The 12960-nt window shown below is 34.5% G+C and overlaps 1 protein-coding gene across 2 annotated transcripts in view; it reads left to right on the forward strand.

The window, feature by feature from the left end:
• Positions 1-12960, forward strand: part of GALNT1 (polypeptide N-acetylgalactosaminyltransferase 1) — a 166808-nt gene that overhangs the window by 128520 nt on the left and 25328 nt on the right. For both annotated transcript variants that reach the window (XM_056824357.1, XM_001362832.4), the window contains 2 exons: positions 9965-10172; positions 12018-12188. In XM_056824357.1, the coding sequence (XP_056680335.1) occupies positions 9965-10172; positions 12018-12188 (379 nt within the window). The remainder of the gene's footprint in view (positions 1-9964; positions 10173-12017; positions 12189-12960) is intronic.

Genomic DNA, 12960 nt, shown 5'->3' on the forward strand with positions numbered 1-12960 from the left:
CTCAGTAAATTCTAGGAACTCTGTATTGCCTTTAGGATTAACTATAAACTTACTTGTTTATCTTTTAAAGGCCTTCAAAATATGATCCCAATCTATTTTTCTGCATTTCTTATGTAGTCCTCCTGTCTTCATGCCTTTACACTCATTTTCCTGAAATGTATTATTTACCTCAACTTCACCAAATACCTTCCTTCAAGAAATAGTTCACACGCCTTTTACTACTGATTCCCCTCCTTACAACAACTAAGGGTCTTCCTCACTACCTTCTATTTATTTAACTATTTGTTTTTATTTTGCATATGTTTTTATTATTTTCCTTGTATTTAACATGTGGAAACATGTCTCCCATTAGAAGGTAAACTTGAGAATAGGTAGAGTGTCATTCTTTGTATTTGTTTCCCAGTGTGGAGCATAGTTCGTGACACTTGGCAGGCATTTAATATTAAATACTTGTTTAAGAACATTAGCCCATTTTAGTTATATCCCCAAGTAACAACATATTTTACCTTGTGCATATTTTAGTTTTTTGTATATTTTTGCTTCTTTCTCTAAGGAGTATATAATTTAAGTATTTTTTCAAAGATGGGATGGAAGCATCTCTACCTCGGGGATAGTAGGTTTACATAACATATTTTGGAGATCTGAAAATAACATAATCCAATGATTTTCTCTGACATATATCCTGTTCAGACAGCAGTGTGTCAGTTCCTCTGCATTCATCTTTTATAGTAAGAAGGACACATAGGTTCACCAATTCCCTTTCTCTCTTTATAATAAGTCAGTCTGAGGCTAATATAAGTACCTTCCTGGAACTCTTTGATAAATAAGAAGGGAGTTAGGGGGAGGTAAGGAATTCTTCCTCTTCATTTCATTTGGGTCAACTCAAGCTTTGTTAAAGATATTGATTAAAGTCTACCTGGAACCTTTACTCACCACTTTATAAAGCACAGGACTCTATTGCTCTTTACATAGTGGAATTGACTAATGTCTTATGTCCATTGACCAGCAATCTGAGCCTGCCTTTTGTATTTTCTTCCAGAAATCTTAAGGTTGGAATGCCTCTTCTAGAACAGTGGAATTACCCTTCTCCTTTTCTGTGATTTCTTTCTGAGAGAGAATATAATTATTACTGTTATAAGAAATTAAGAACCATTCATGTCTCTAAACTCTAAAATCAGCAAAATCTCAGGTTTGGAGGGGCTTTTTAAAAGTTGAACTGAGAAGAGAGTCTTCTATCTTAAAAACAGTTTCAAAGTTTGCAATCCATTTTTTCCTTACTTTCCAGCTATATTTTCTTACTTTCCCTTATATTCTCGGTACTGGGTCCAAAAAAAATGCCACTCTTCCTGGTCTTTTCTCTTTTGCTCTCCTATATGTCCCCATCTTCCTCTATTACCTTTGCCTTCACTACCATCAAGTATAATAGGAATGAACAATCCATCTCTTCAAAAGAATATTCACTGAACTGGTCCCTAATTTATCTCTCAGTAGCTAATAGGGCAATCTCAGAGTTAACCCCAAATTCCTTATCTCTTTGGAAGGAAGGAAGTATAATTTAAACAAGTGAAAGGTTAATTTCCTCTAAATCCTTCTGGAGCAGATAAATTATTCTTTCTAGGATAGAATTCAATTGTTCCTCCTTTAGGAATGTAATGATCCAGAACAAATCGGAGGGATTTATGTGGAAGAACACCATCCACATTCAGAGGGAAAACTGTGGAATTGCTCGTTGGCTATGGGGGGGGTAGGAGAGGGGGATGATTATTGTAACCAAGGAAAAATATTCTAAATTGACTAATTAAATATTTTTTTTAAAAAAGGGCATCCTAAGTAAGGGGTACATTCATTTCTTCTCTGAGCTAAGGTAGAAATTTTCTTTTGATTTGGAATTTGAGGTTTGGATCATTGCCTTTAATCAAGTCACTTCTTCCAACCTCTTCTTTCGCTTCCATGTCTCACTGGGAAAAAATCTCTCCCATGAAGAAAGATACATCATGGAAACTTTTACTGACAAAACTTTGTTTATCTTTTGAACTAGAACATGTAGTGGTATTTTTACTCCTTGATCTATCTAATTCTAGATTAGTCTTATTGTCAACTGGATCTCTAAATCAGTAATATTATTAAGTTACTCATATCCTTCCAATCCTCCTCATTATTCCCATCTCCTGAGGATGTTTTACTAATTATTATTATGACTATATAATACTGTTTAAATGTGACACCAAATTGAACCCAAAAAAGAGCAGCTTTTCTTTGAAATGCATTTTCCCCCCAAGAAAACGGAATAGAAGGATCAGTCTTTATCTCTATGATTAAGCCAATTTTTAGGGTCCTTTCCTTCAGGGAAGGTTTAACCACATTTTCTCCCAAAGCACAAGAGTGAGTTAGCCCACCAACTTATGACACTAGAATTCAAGCAAATAGAACCAAAGACATCATGGAAACTGAAATCATAAACCCCAACAGAAAAGTCAGTGGAAACTGCAGAGCCCATATCTTTGATACAATTTATGTAATAAAATGAGGTAACCTAGTCATGTCTTGTGGCTTCTGCCCAAAAAAGAGCTAATTAATTAATGTCTTTGCCTCCTGTAGAAACTTAAAGACCAACCTTGCAGAGGCAGATTTCTTCCACAGTAATTCTATCATAAAGCCTGAGAGATTTAGATCTTTTTTTCTTTCCATTTATGGTTCTTTTGAAATTTACAGAGTATCTCAAGGGATGTTATTTTTCTTATTTACATTTGGTATCTATGTGTAAGCATGTCCTCTAATTGGGAGAAAGTTTGGATTCTTTTATTTCATAGGCCTCTTCTTAGAACAATGTTTTTAAATAATTGAAGAAAATGTTGAATTGGAGGTTAGTGAAATAAAGATGTAAAATTGTTTTTCCCATCCAGAGTCATGTATGGGAAATTTATTTTTGGGATCCCAAGCTAAGAACTTCTGATCTAGAGGATACATACTCTTTATCTCTGTCCCCCTAGAATTTAAGCATCAATCACTGTTTCTTGCTTCAGTCTCCCTCCTTGGGATGGACTATGTTTTGAGACTTTTCACAAAGTTTTCATAGTTACTATGGTTCACCAAAGCTTGTTAACCCATTTTTTAGATAATTGGTTAATAATGAAAAGGATTTTACAGGGCTATGTGCCGCCTAGAATCTTTTAATCTTTTCATTTCCAGGTTTCTAATGATTCTCAGGTGACCCCAAATTGTACTCTCTTAAGAATTGAAGATAAAGGCAGATTTAAATCCAAGATAAAAGAAAAAAATTCTTTCCAAACTTTATTATCCAGATATTAGCACAGTGAACTAGACAATTAAGTTATCTACCCAAATTTCAGCCCTGTGCTAACTCCATCTTTGAGACTTCATAATAGCATCAGGGAATGTCATTTTCTTAGCTGGCTCCACAAGACATCCATTATGCTTTTATAAGACCTGTGCTACCAACACTTTCAACTGTATTTATTCATCCTTCTATCTGTCTTCACAAGTGTCAAGATCAGTTTAGTGGGTTATACATTTCAAAATCACCTTCCAGTGAGTAATTTCCCCGTGTCACATTCTGCACATTAGGTGTATGCCTGTTAATATTTTCCTATTGATTGGTGAGAGCACACATTCTGCTTGGGGAACCCGAGTATCTGATTTCACTTAGAGGAAGCCTTCCATCTTAATCTTTCCATAGAAAGACTATCATACCTGCCATAAAAATGCAAATAACTATATGGCAAATAAAAGAATGTTTTAACCCTTTATGTGGGATCAATCAAAATTAATAGCAAATGAGTAGAAGTAGACAGTAGGATAGCAGATTCTTTGGTCTACCAGAACACAGATCTACACTGTCCCTGGAATAAAGGATAATTGTCCAAAGATGGAAATTTAGAATATAGATCATGTGCTTAAGTTAAAATTTAAGCTGATTTGGTACTCCTCAAGAAGTCTTTCAGAAAACACAAGGCCTAAGAAATGCTTAGATTTGGTCAGCTTCAAGTATTCAGATAAACTTTTCCTTCAGGCCATCTTGTACACAAAATTGTATTAAATTCCAAAAGCAGGGAGGACAATTTATTCTAAAACTCAGCAACTTCTATTAGTCCAACTGACAAGTTGAAGTTCCTGAGACTGGTAGGTAGTTTTCCCCCCTGCCATCTAACTAAATTATTATCAAATTTTCCTGATGGTTACACCACCATAAAAGCTTACCACAGAAAATGGAAGCATCACCAATCTGTTCCCTCACTTTAGTGCTGTTGTTTACTTGCTATCGTCATGTCAATCTTACCATAAGCATTTAATCAGTAAAGTTGCAGCTCAATACTATTTTTATTTTCTACTTCTCATTAGAAGAAAATCAGATCATATATTTGCTTTTTAAAATTTCCCTGGGAAGGTTTTTCAAACTCATTTCCTAACTGACAAGCATCAAGTTTTGGTTCTTTCTTGATTAGAATCATATAAAACAAAATTATTCTTACAAAATCACCATAATTCTTCCTCAAAGTATGTAAAAGGCTTACATGTTAATGGAGATTTTCATGTTAATCTTGTCCTCCACTAATTGAATGAAAATAAGATCTTTCTATGGGGAGTTGTTGAAAGAAAGCAGACTAGTCTAACAGCTCTTTGTTTCCTCTGGCTACATTCTTGTCATCTAGTTTCTAAAAGAATGCTTTTTTATGGCTGTCAGACAACTCTCATTCTTCTGCAAGGAAACTGAACTTCCTCTGTCCTCCAAAGTTAGAACTCATTTGTGGAGACAGAATGGCCTTGGCTTGGAAACAGACCTCTCTGTTTAGAGTCCATAGGTTAACCACCTGTTTTCCTTTGTCCTCCCAGTTCTTAAAAACAAAACAAAACACTTTTGCTTAGACCTAGCTTCCTGCCAGAAATATCTGGTTGGTTCTGTAGTTCTAATCTGTAATTACTATTCTCATCCTACTTCCTGGTGATCCAGCTTGCTTGGTAACTTATTGTAACAGCTGGTAATGGTGATTCAATTCACTCTTTGGAGAAACCTCAGACTTATCAGTAAAATATTTTTCTCTGATCACTTCAGTGACCAAATAAAATCCCTGATGACTCATGATGAAATATGCTACCTACTTTTTGATAGAAATATGATAGGCTCAGAGTGAAACTGATTGAAACATATTTGGGGTGGACATAGCCAATGCAGGAATTTGCAGGGTTGGTGTTTTTTTTTTAATGTAATGGGTTTTGTTTTTCTTTTTGAAAGGGGTAGGGCAGGAAGATGTGGAAAGAGTAAGGAGGATTTTTATTGATTGAAATAATTGGACATGGAAGCTAAGGTATTTACCCACAAAAGGTTGTCAATAATGGAATATAGGGAAATATGCCTTTTTTCTGATTAATTCAATTGCTATAGAATTCTGCTAGACCCCAAGCTTTTCTAGAACTCCAGGTGGTGTGATATATTGCTATGGAAAAAAATTTACTGGTAAGTAATGAGGATCTGTCAGTTAGGTACTTCCTACTCAACACAGTACATTTTACTCAGCAGAAATTCAATATACATATTTCTAATATATATATATATACATATATATATATCAGAACATACTGAATTTATGACATAAGACAACACTTAAGCATGTTAAATTATTCTTCTAGCACTCTTAGTATTCTTTCCTGTATGTAACCTTTTCAAAAAAGGCAAGGTCATTTTGAACTTATAAAACTTCTGTCCTCTAACAAGACTTCAAATTAATTAAGCTCTGAGCATGAATATATCTTGTTTGCTTGTTTTTCTTTTGCCCATAACCTTGAGGGGAAGGTATAAAATGAAGTGGGACTATGACTTTTCTGGTCCTACAGAAATTTTAGTCCTACAGAAATGTTAGAGTGACTAAGAGGAGGGAACTGAACTTAAGTCACCTCACTGTATCCATAAGCTCATCGATATAGGAACAACAAAAGTATAGGTTATAATCTATCTATGCTCCCAGTCCTATGTGGTTCTATATTACATTCTCCATGGAGGCTCTACCCAATATACTCAAGACCTTCCTCTGGATCTTATCATACTTTGTGGATACTAGGTTAACACTAGGGCTGACTGCTATCCATCAATTTTGCTCAATTATGAGTTATCATGGCCTCGTTGATGGTGGTGTTTTAGTCATCTGCATGTCAATTGTCCAGGATCTTATGCCTACTTAAAATTGCTGCCTACCTTTCCACTGCCCCTTTAGTTAGCTGATATTTAAAAAAAAAATTTTAAGATGATAATGTTCAGTGATTCAGCTTGTATTATGGGAAGAAATGTTTCTTAATTGAGAAATGGGAAGACATGGATTATTGACATCATCATGCTTGAATGAGTAAATGAATGAAAAAGTGTATTAAATGCCTATTATGTATACCATTTCATGTCAGGCACTAGAGATACAAATATAAAAATTAAATAGTCCATGCTTCCAAGAAGCATACATTCTAATAAAGAGAGAACACATAGAGGGAGTCATAGCCAGGGATGGGAGTTTTGTTCTGGGGACCACAGGAATGGTAAATGAAGGTACAAGGCAACTGGCTGTCAAATCCTTTCCAAAATCAATGATATCAATTCACTTACTATTCCCAAAGATGGAAGGAATGAGGGGGAGGGTAATTGAGTGTTGTTCAGGTAGCAGATGGCAAGCTATCCAGAGTGAATTGATGTGAAACATTATCTGGGTCTGACTACATATAGTGATTGGGTTAGGTAAATTTACATTCACTTACCAATTATGAGAGTTTAGTTATAGGATGAGTTGCAAGACTAAGTTCATTAATTCCCCTAAAGAAGCTGGTACAGGTAGGGGAAAAAGGGGAAGTAGCAGGGCAGATGCTATAGTCTGCTTACTTAAAACCATTCCGTTGCTTTTTGTCGGTTACCTTCAAAATTGCAAGAAAACTAGACAAATGTTATCTTGAAGTTTTAAAAGTACTTGATCTCTATCTATCAGTACATGTTTATTCAAGCCTCACTATGCTTGAAGCCCTTGGGACTCTATGCAATGGTAAGAATTATTTTATGGGTAAGGCTGTGTCAAGATGAATTCTTTCTAGAACTTAATAGTAAATTCTTTTGGACAGAATCCAATCTCCTATCACCTTGAATTCCATATTATATTAAAGCTATAATATATAGGGTATGATTATAAAGTTAAGAGATTGGTTTTTTGCAGAACATACCGCAACTTATACATATTGGTTGCATCCTCTTCAATAGAAGCACCGTATAATGCTACATACACCATTGTACAAATACATTTTTGAAATTTCTTTTGAAATTATGTTTTTCCTTTGGGAATAGATTTGATTTTGTTTAAACAACCAAAATCTATTCAGAGTCAGATCTTATAAATAAAATAATCAAAGCTTCTTATAAACTGCTTATGTTCTTTTTGTAGGGGAGGTCAACAACAAATGTTTACAAAAGTAAAGAGATTTAATTTCTTTCATGTTTTGAACCTGATTTTGAAGGCAGTTAAAAAATTCATAGCACTCTTATTTCTGCTTCTTTTCTTTATCATTCACTATTCTTTCTCTTTTGTCTCTTCAAAAGTGTTAATCTACTAAGTTTTATAAGCCAGTATACTAGTGAGTAATTGAGACTGATCTAAATGGACTACTGGGTATACATACATCAACTTTTTTTACTTCCTACTCTCTCCCTCCTCATACCCTCCAGTTTCTTATTGTGATTTGTCTTCATTGCTTGACACAAATAAACAGGAAGAAATTTTACTAATTCAGTGTTTTCCCCCTGTCCTTAGAGTTAGGTGGTCTTGGCTAGCAGTTATTCATGTAGAGGGCTTATTACTCTTTTTATCTTTGGCATATTTTTTTTTCCAGAGTTAATGTTTTTTCTATAAGGTCTAGTGTTTAGCTCAGAAAAAGGGAGCTCTTTATTCTGTGTCCTTTTGCCTAGGAACACAATTCCCTAATGATGTCTCTTAGTTTAATTGATATCCTTAAAGGAAGTCTCATAACAGATTCCCTAAATAATGGACCTAACTTTCTCTATGTAATTTCTTCCCTTACCCTAAATGTTCTTATTTTCTACTAATTACATGCTATGTACTAGAAGTGGGAGCTTATATACAAAAAACAAAACAGAATTTAAAAAAATATGTCAGTGCTCTAGGTTTTTTCTGTCATTGGTTGCTAATGATTTGATATTAATTGAATTTCTTGTAAAGTAGATGTCTCTCCTAGTGACTGGAAATGCATTCAGATTCATTGAAATTGACATTAAAAAAATGAAACACGTTTTTAAAAATGCTTTACTTTTCCACTCATGGAGAGGACTTGGGATTTTACATGAAGATAAATGATTCCTCCCTTATTTAGACCCTATCATCAAAGTGAAAGACCATGGGATGCTAAGCTCTCTGGTCACTTTACTAGTTGCATTTCAAAATACTCACTTTACTAGTTATAAAAAAGAAAACCAGAATAAGAAGCCTTCCTTCATTAAATTCAGTAGTTATTTTATATGTAGCACTGTACTGGGTGCTAGGAGAGTTTAGAAAGTTTATAGAAAACATGATACCAGTCCTTATTTTTTAAAACTCCTTTATAAATCTACTCCATCCTGTCATTCCAGACTTATTCCATATTACTTCCATTCTTGTAACCTGTGGCCCAGCCAAACCTGGCTTTTGTGTTCCTCACACACAATCCTCCCTCTTCTATTTCTGTGTCTTTGACCTGGATGTCCCTCATGCCTGAAATGTGTGATCCTTCCTCATCTTTGCCTCTTAAATTCTTACATTTCTTCAAAGTTCAGCTGAAGTGCTACTCTCTGCTTATCTTTCCAGCTGCTATTGCCTCCTCCACCTCAGCTATCTTGTATTCATTTACTTATTTATATACATGTTGTCCCTTCCAATAGAATATACGATTCTTGAGGTGATTCTGCTTTTATTATGGGAGGGAAATTTTCTCAATTGAGAAATAGAAGGAAGAGAAGGACCATTGTCATCATCATGCATGATATCAAGTTTCAAGTGCCTGGCACTTATTAGATGCTTAAGTAAATTCTTGCTTGCTTGCTTGATTCTTAGTTACTTACGCAATCTTGGGTTATACTAGAGTAACATGGTATCCAGACCAATGGAAAGTCATAGTCTTGATATACTTTCCTATATCCATCATATCTAGGGGATTGTGTTCAGTTCTTGATTACCATAATTTGAGGGCATTAACCTTTTGGAATATATGTAGATGCAGGCTACCAAAGTGGTATGAGGACTAAAGACCCTACCATATGAGCTTTCATTTAAGTAATTATATATATATATATACATATATATATAATATATGTATTATATATAAAATATAATAATAATAATGATAAAGAAATATATATATAATCCAGAAATGATTAGATTTAAAAGGAACGTGATAGTTGAATTCAAGTATTTTTGAATGACCTCACATGGAAGAGGATTTCAATTTATGCTTGGCCCTGCAGAACAGAATCTAGGTGGAATTTTATAGAGGCAATTTTCAATTCAATGTAAAAAAAATCCCTCCTTGCTAGTTAGAACAATCCACAAATAAAAATGAGCTTTCTCATGAGGTCATAGAATAATACATCAGTTGAGGTCTTCAGGAAGAGGCTAGATATCCTCAAGGCTGGTCTAAATAACCTCTAAGGCCCTTTATCATCTTGAGAGTCACTTCTTTGTTTTTAAGTTCTTCTTGTTCCCTCTCTGATCCTTCCCTCTATAACTACTTCATATTTATTCCTTATTCCATATTGTTATAGATGTACTCATTGTCTCCCCACACAGAGTATATGCTTCTTTTACTTGATGGTAAAAGGTCCTTTCAATTTTATTTCTTTATTCTCTGCACTCTCTTCTCTCTTCCCCAATTTAAATTATAACGGTAAATCAACATTGCCCTAGCTCAATTTTTGTCTCTTTTTTCCCCCCAGATTTTTTAAAGAGACCTCTGGAGAGTTATGTGAGGAAATTGAAAGTCCCAGTCCATGTAATTCGAATGGAGCAGCGCTCTGGACTGATCAGAGCCAGATTAAAGGGAGCTGCTGTTTCTAAAGGCCAGGTTATCACCTTCTTGGATGCTCATTGTGAGTGTACAGTAGGATGGCTGGAACCACTCTTAGCAAGAATCAAAGTTGACAGGTAATCATCCAGAAACTAATATTCTTTCAGATTGATTTTAGTGCATTCATCCTAAGAAAAAAGATAAGTCTCTAATACGTATATAAATAACATGATAAATGTTCTTGCTGGGTTTGTTTCAGTAAATATGGTCTGGTTTATTTTGAATATAAATCAGATTTCCTCCCTTATTTGTGAAATACTTTTCCCAGAAAAATTTACTTTTAGAAAGTTATGTCTTCTAGCTGGGAAGTGAATTGTAGCTTCTTTCCATTTTAATTTTGTTAGCTTAGTTAAGATAGAGTGACATTCCTTAACTTGAAGATCAGTTGGATTTTCTCTCTTTTTTTCACATACCTATTCTTGATATAATTCGGGAAGACTACCTGAAAGATAGGAAGTTTTTAGATCTTACTTTCCTAGTGTTTGCTGTTGCAGGGTAAAACTGGAAACAATTTAATAGGAAGCCATGAAGAGAAAGGACTGAGAAAGGGAAAAGGGGGGAGGGAGTGCAAGGATGAGGATTATTTTAAAGTAAGCAGTATCATAGGAATTAAACAACATTAAAATTTTTTTAATTGGCATTAATAAGCCTACTACTTGATTTAGAAAACTTCCTCATGGAATGTTAGAAATAACTTTGTTTCCACCTATAAATATTAAATTTAAAATTAATCTATAGCTTTTTCCCAAAAGTTGAATGTCAGGATCATTTCATTCTTTTATATTTGTTTTCCTAGCACCCAGTATAGTGCCTGATGTGTAGTAAGTGAATAACAAATGATTGTTGATTGATTGTTATGTACATATGCTCAATTTAATTTTCTAATCATTAAGTGATATAAAAGAATGAAATGATCCCTGCTCTCAAATACATTTTTATGCGCATCCACTTTTCTTACAGTATTTAAGATTTGAACCCCCAAATGAAATCTGTCCATTTTTTCCTTTTACAATTGAAAGATAAATGTATTTTCTTCCCCTTTTGTGAGCTCTTTGCAGTATAGGATCTCCTTGGGTGATACTCCTTGATAATTCTGTCAGTGACCCCTCTAAAGTGGGGAATAACACAGCATGGCAGTTGGAAAAGCAGCACTCAAAAGAGAAGGGTGTATTTAACTAAATTAGCCTAGAAGTTAGAATTGCTGATATCAGTTCTGTATATGTATTCCCTCTTTCTTTAACTACCTCAAGCAGAGTTATGGTAACTATTTTTTTCCATATCCCCTATTACTTGTCATGCTTACTCTCGCTTCTCCTCCTGTAGGTATTAGCTTTGTCTGGACTGTCCTCCACTTTCTTTGTTAGTCTAAATCCTAAAACCTTTAAAATTCTACCCAAGATCCTGGCAGTTTCTATTCCACAATCTCCCCCCCCCCTTCTTTGAAATATGGCATTTAAAATAGACTATAGATTATCATTATTACCATATATTGTTCTCTAGCTATTTCATGTCTATTTGTATTGCTTCCCCAGCCAAGAATATCATTTCAAGGGCAAAGCCTGTATCTCTTGACTGCTTTTTGCCCTCAGTGCTTTGTCACAGGCACTTAAATATCTACTGAATAAATGAATAATAAACATTACTTTTGTGACTTCAGACCAGAGACATCAAGAAATTGATTCAACCATAGTGAATCAACAGTTTAGAGGATAAGGTCAAGCGTCTTCTCTCCAGTAATCATATGAGGATGATTATTCTCCCCAATGACAGGTTCCTGTCATAACTTCATAAATACTCTTTAAACCAAGGAGATTTATTTATATAGAAATAGATATGAAATAAGTAACTTTTCTTACAGTCTGTGATTCATTTTTTTATAGCATGTGCCTCATTTTCTAATTGATTTTTATATGTTTCTTTAGGAGAACAGTAGTGTGTCCTATCATTGATGTTATCAGTGATGACACTTTTGAGTACATGGCAGGCTCTGATATGACATATGGTGGATTCAATTGGAAGTTGAATTTCCGCTGGTATCCTGTTCCCCAGAGAGAAATGGACAGAAGGAAAGGTGATAGAACACTTCCTGTCAGGTATAGTGAGATGATTGTTCATGTTGTTAAAAACTTCCCTTAGGTGTTGCTTTCAGAAGACTAAAATGTTGCAAGAATAATACCAAAACAATTAAAATTAAGAAAATAAAAACCCGAGAATTTGAAAACTTTTTTTTTATTTTTTTATGAAGAGCTGATGTTATATAATATAGTGGTCTCAGAGTCTGGAAGACTTGAGTTCAAATGCTACCCAAGATACCTACTGGCTGTGTGATTTTCAGTGTCCAAAAAACTCTCTTAAGTACAGAAGTTACAAAGCAAGTATTGAGCTATATTAGTTGACAGAATTTCATTAGTGGGAATTCCCTTTAGCAGTAAAGTCACAGGAGTGTTCAAAAACTTTTTTTCTATCAGAACTTTGAAAAAGAAGTGTTTTTTTCTCTCTCCTATAAATACTATATTAAAAAATTCATAGAAGAATTCCACGTTCCCATACATGTGTAAATTGTTGAAAAAACCTTTCTATTCTTTTGTTTCCTCGTGAATTTGAGGTTTGCAGAACTTGGGTAGTGGAGGTGATATTATCCTCAGTTTATAGATGATAAAGCTGAGACTGTTGAGGTGAGGAGACTTAAAATATAGTCACATAGCTAATAAATATCTGAGGTGGGAATCAAACTGAGGCCTCTTGATTTTAGTCTAGTGCTGTACTCATAATATAATACTATCTCCCTGATATTTACTACATCTTAAGCCAAGGTTCAAAGGTGTGGACCTGATTGGTTTGTCTCATTTCCCTGCCCCCAATTAT

The sequence above is a fragment of the Monodelphis domestica genome, chromosome 3 (genome assembly GCF_027887165.1).
Source record: "Monodelphis domestica isolate mMonDom1 chromosome 3, mMonDom1.pri, whole genome shotgun sequence".
Taxonomy (NCBI): Eukaryota; Metazoa; Chordata; class Mammalia; order Didelphimorphia; family Didelphidae; genus Monodelphis; species Monodelphis domestica.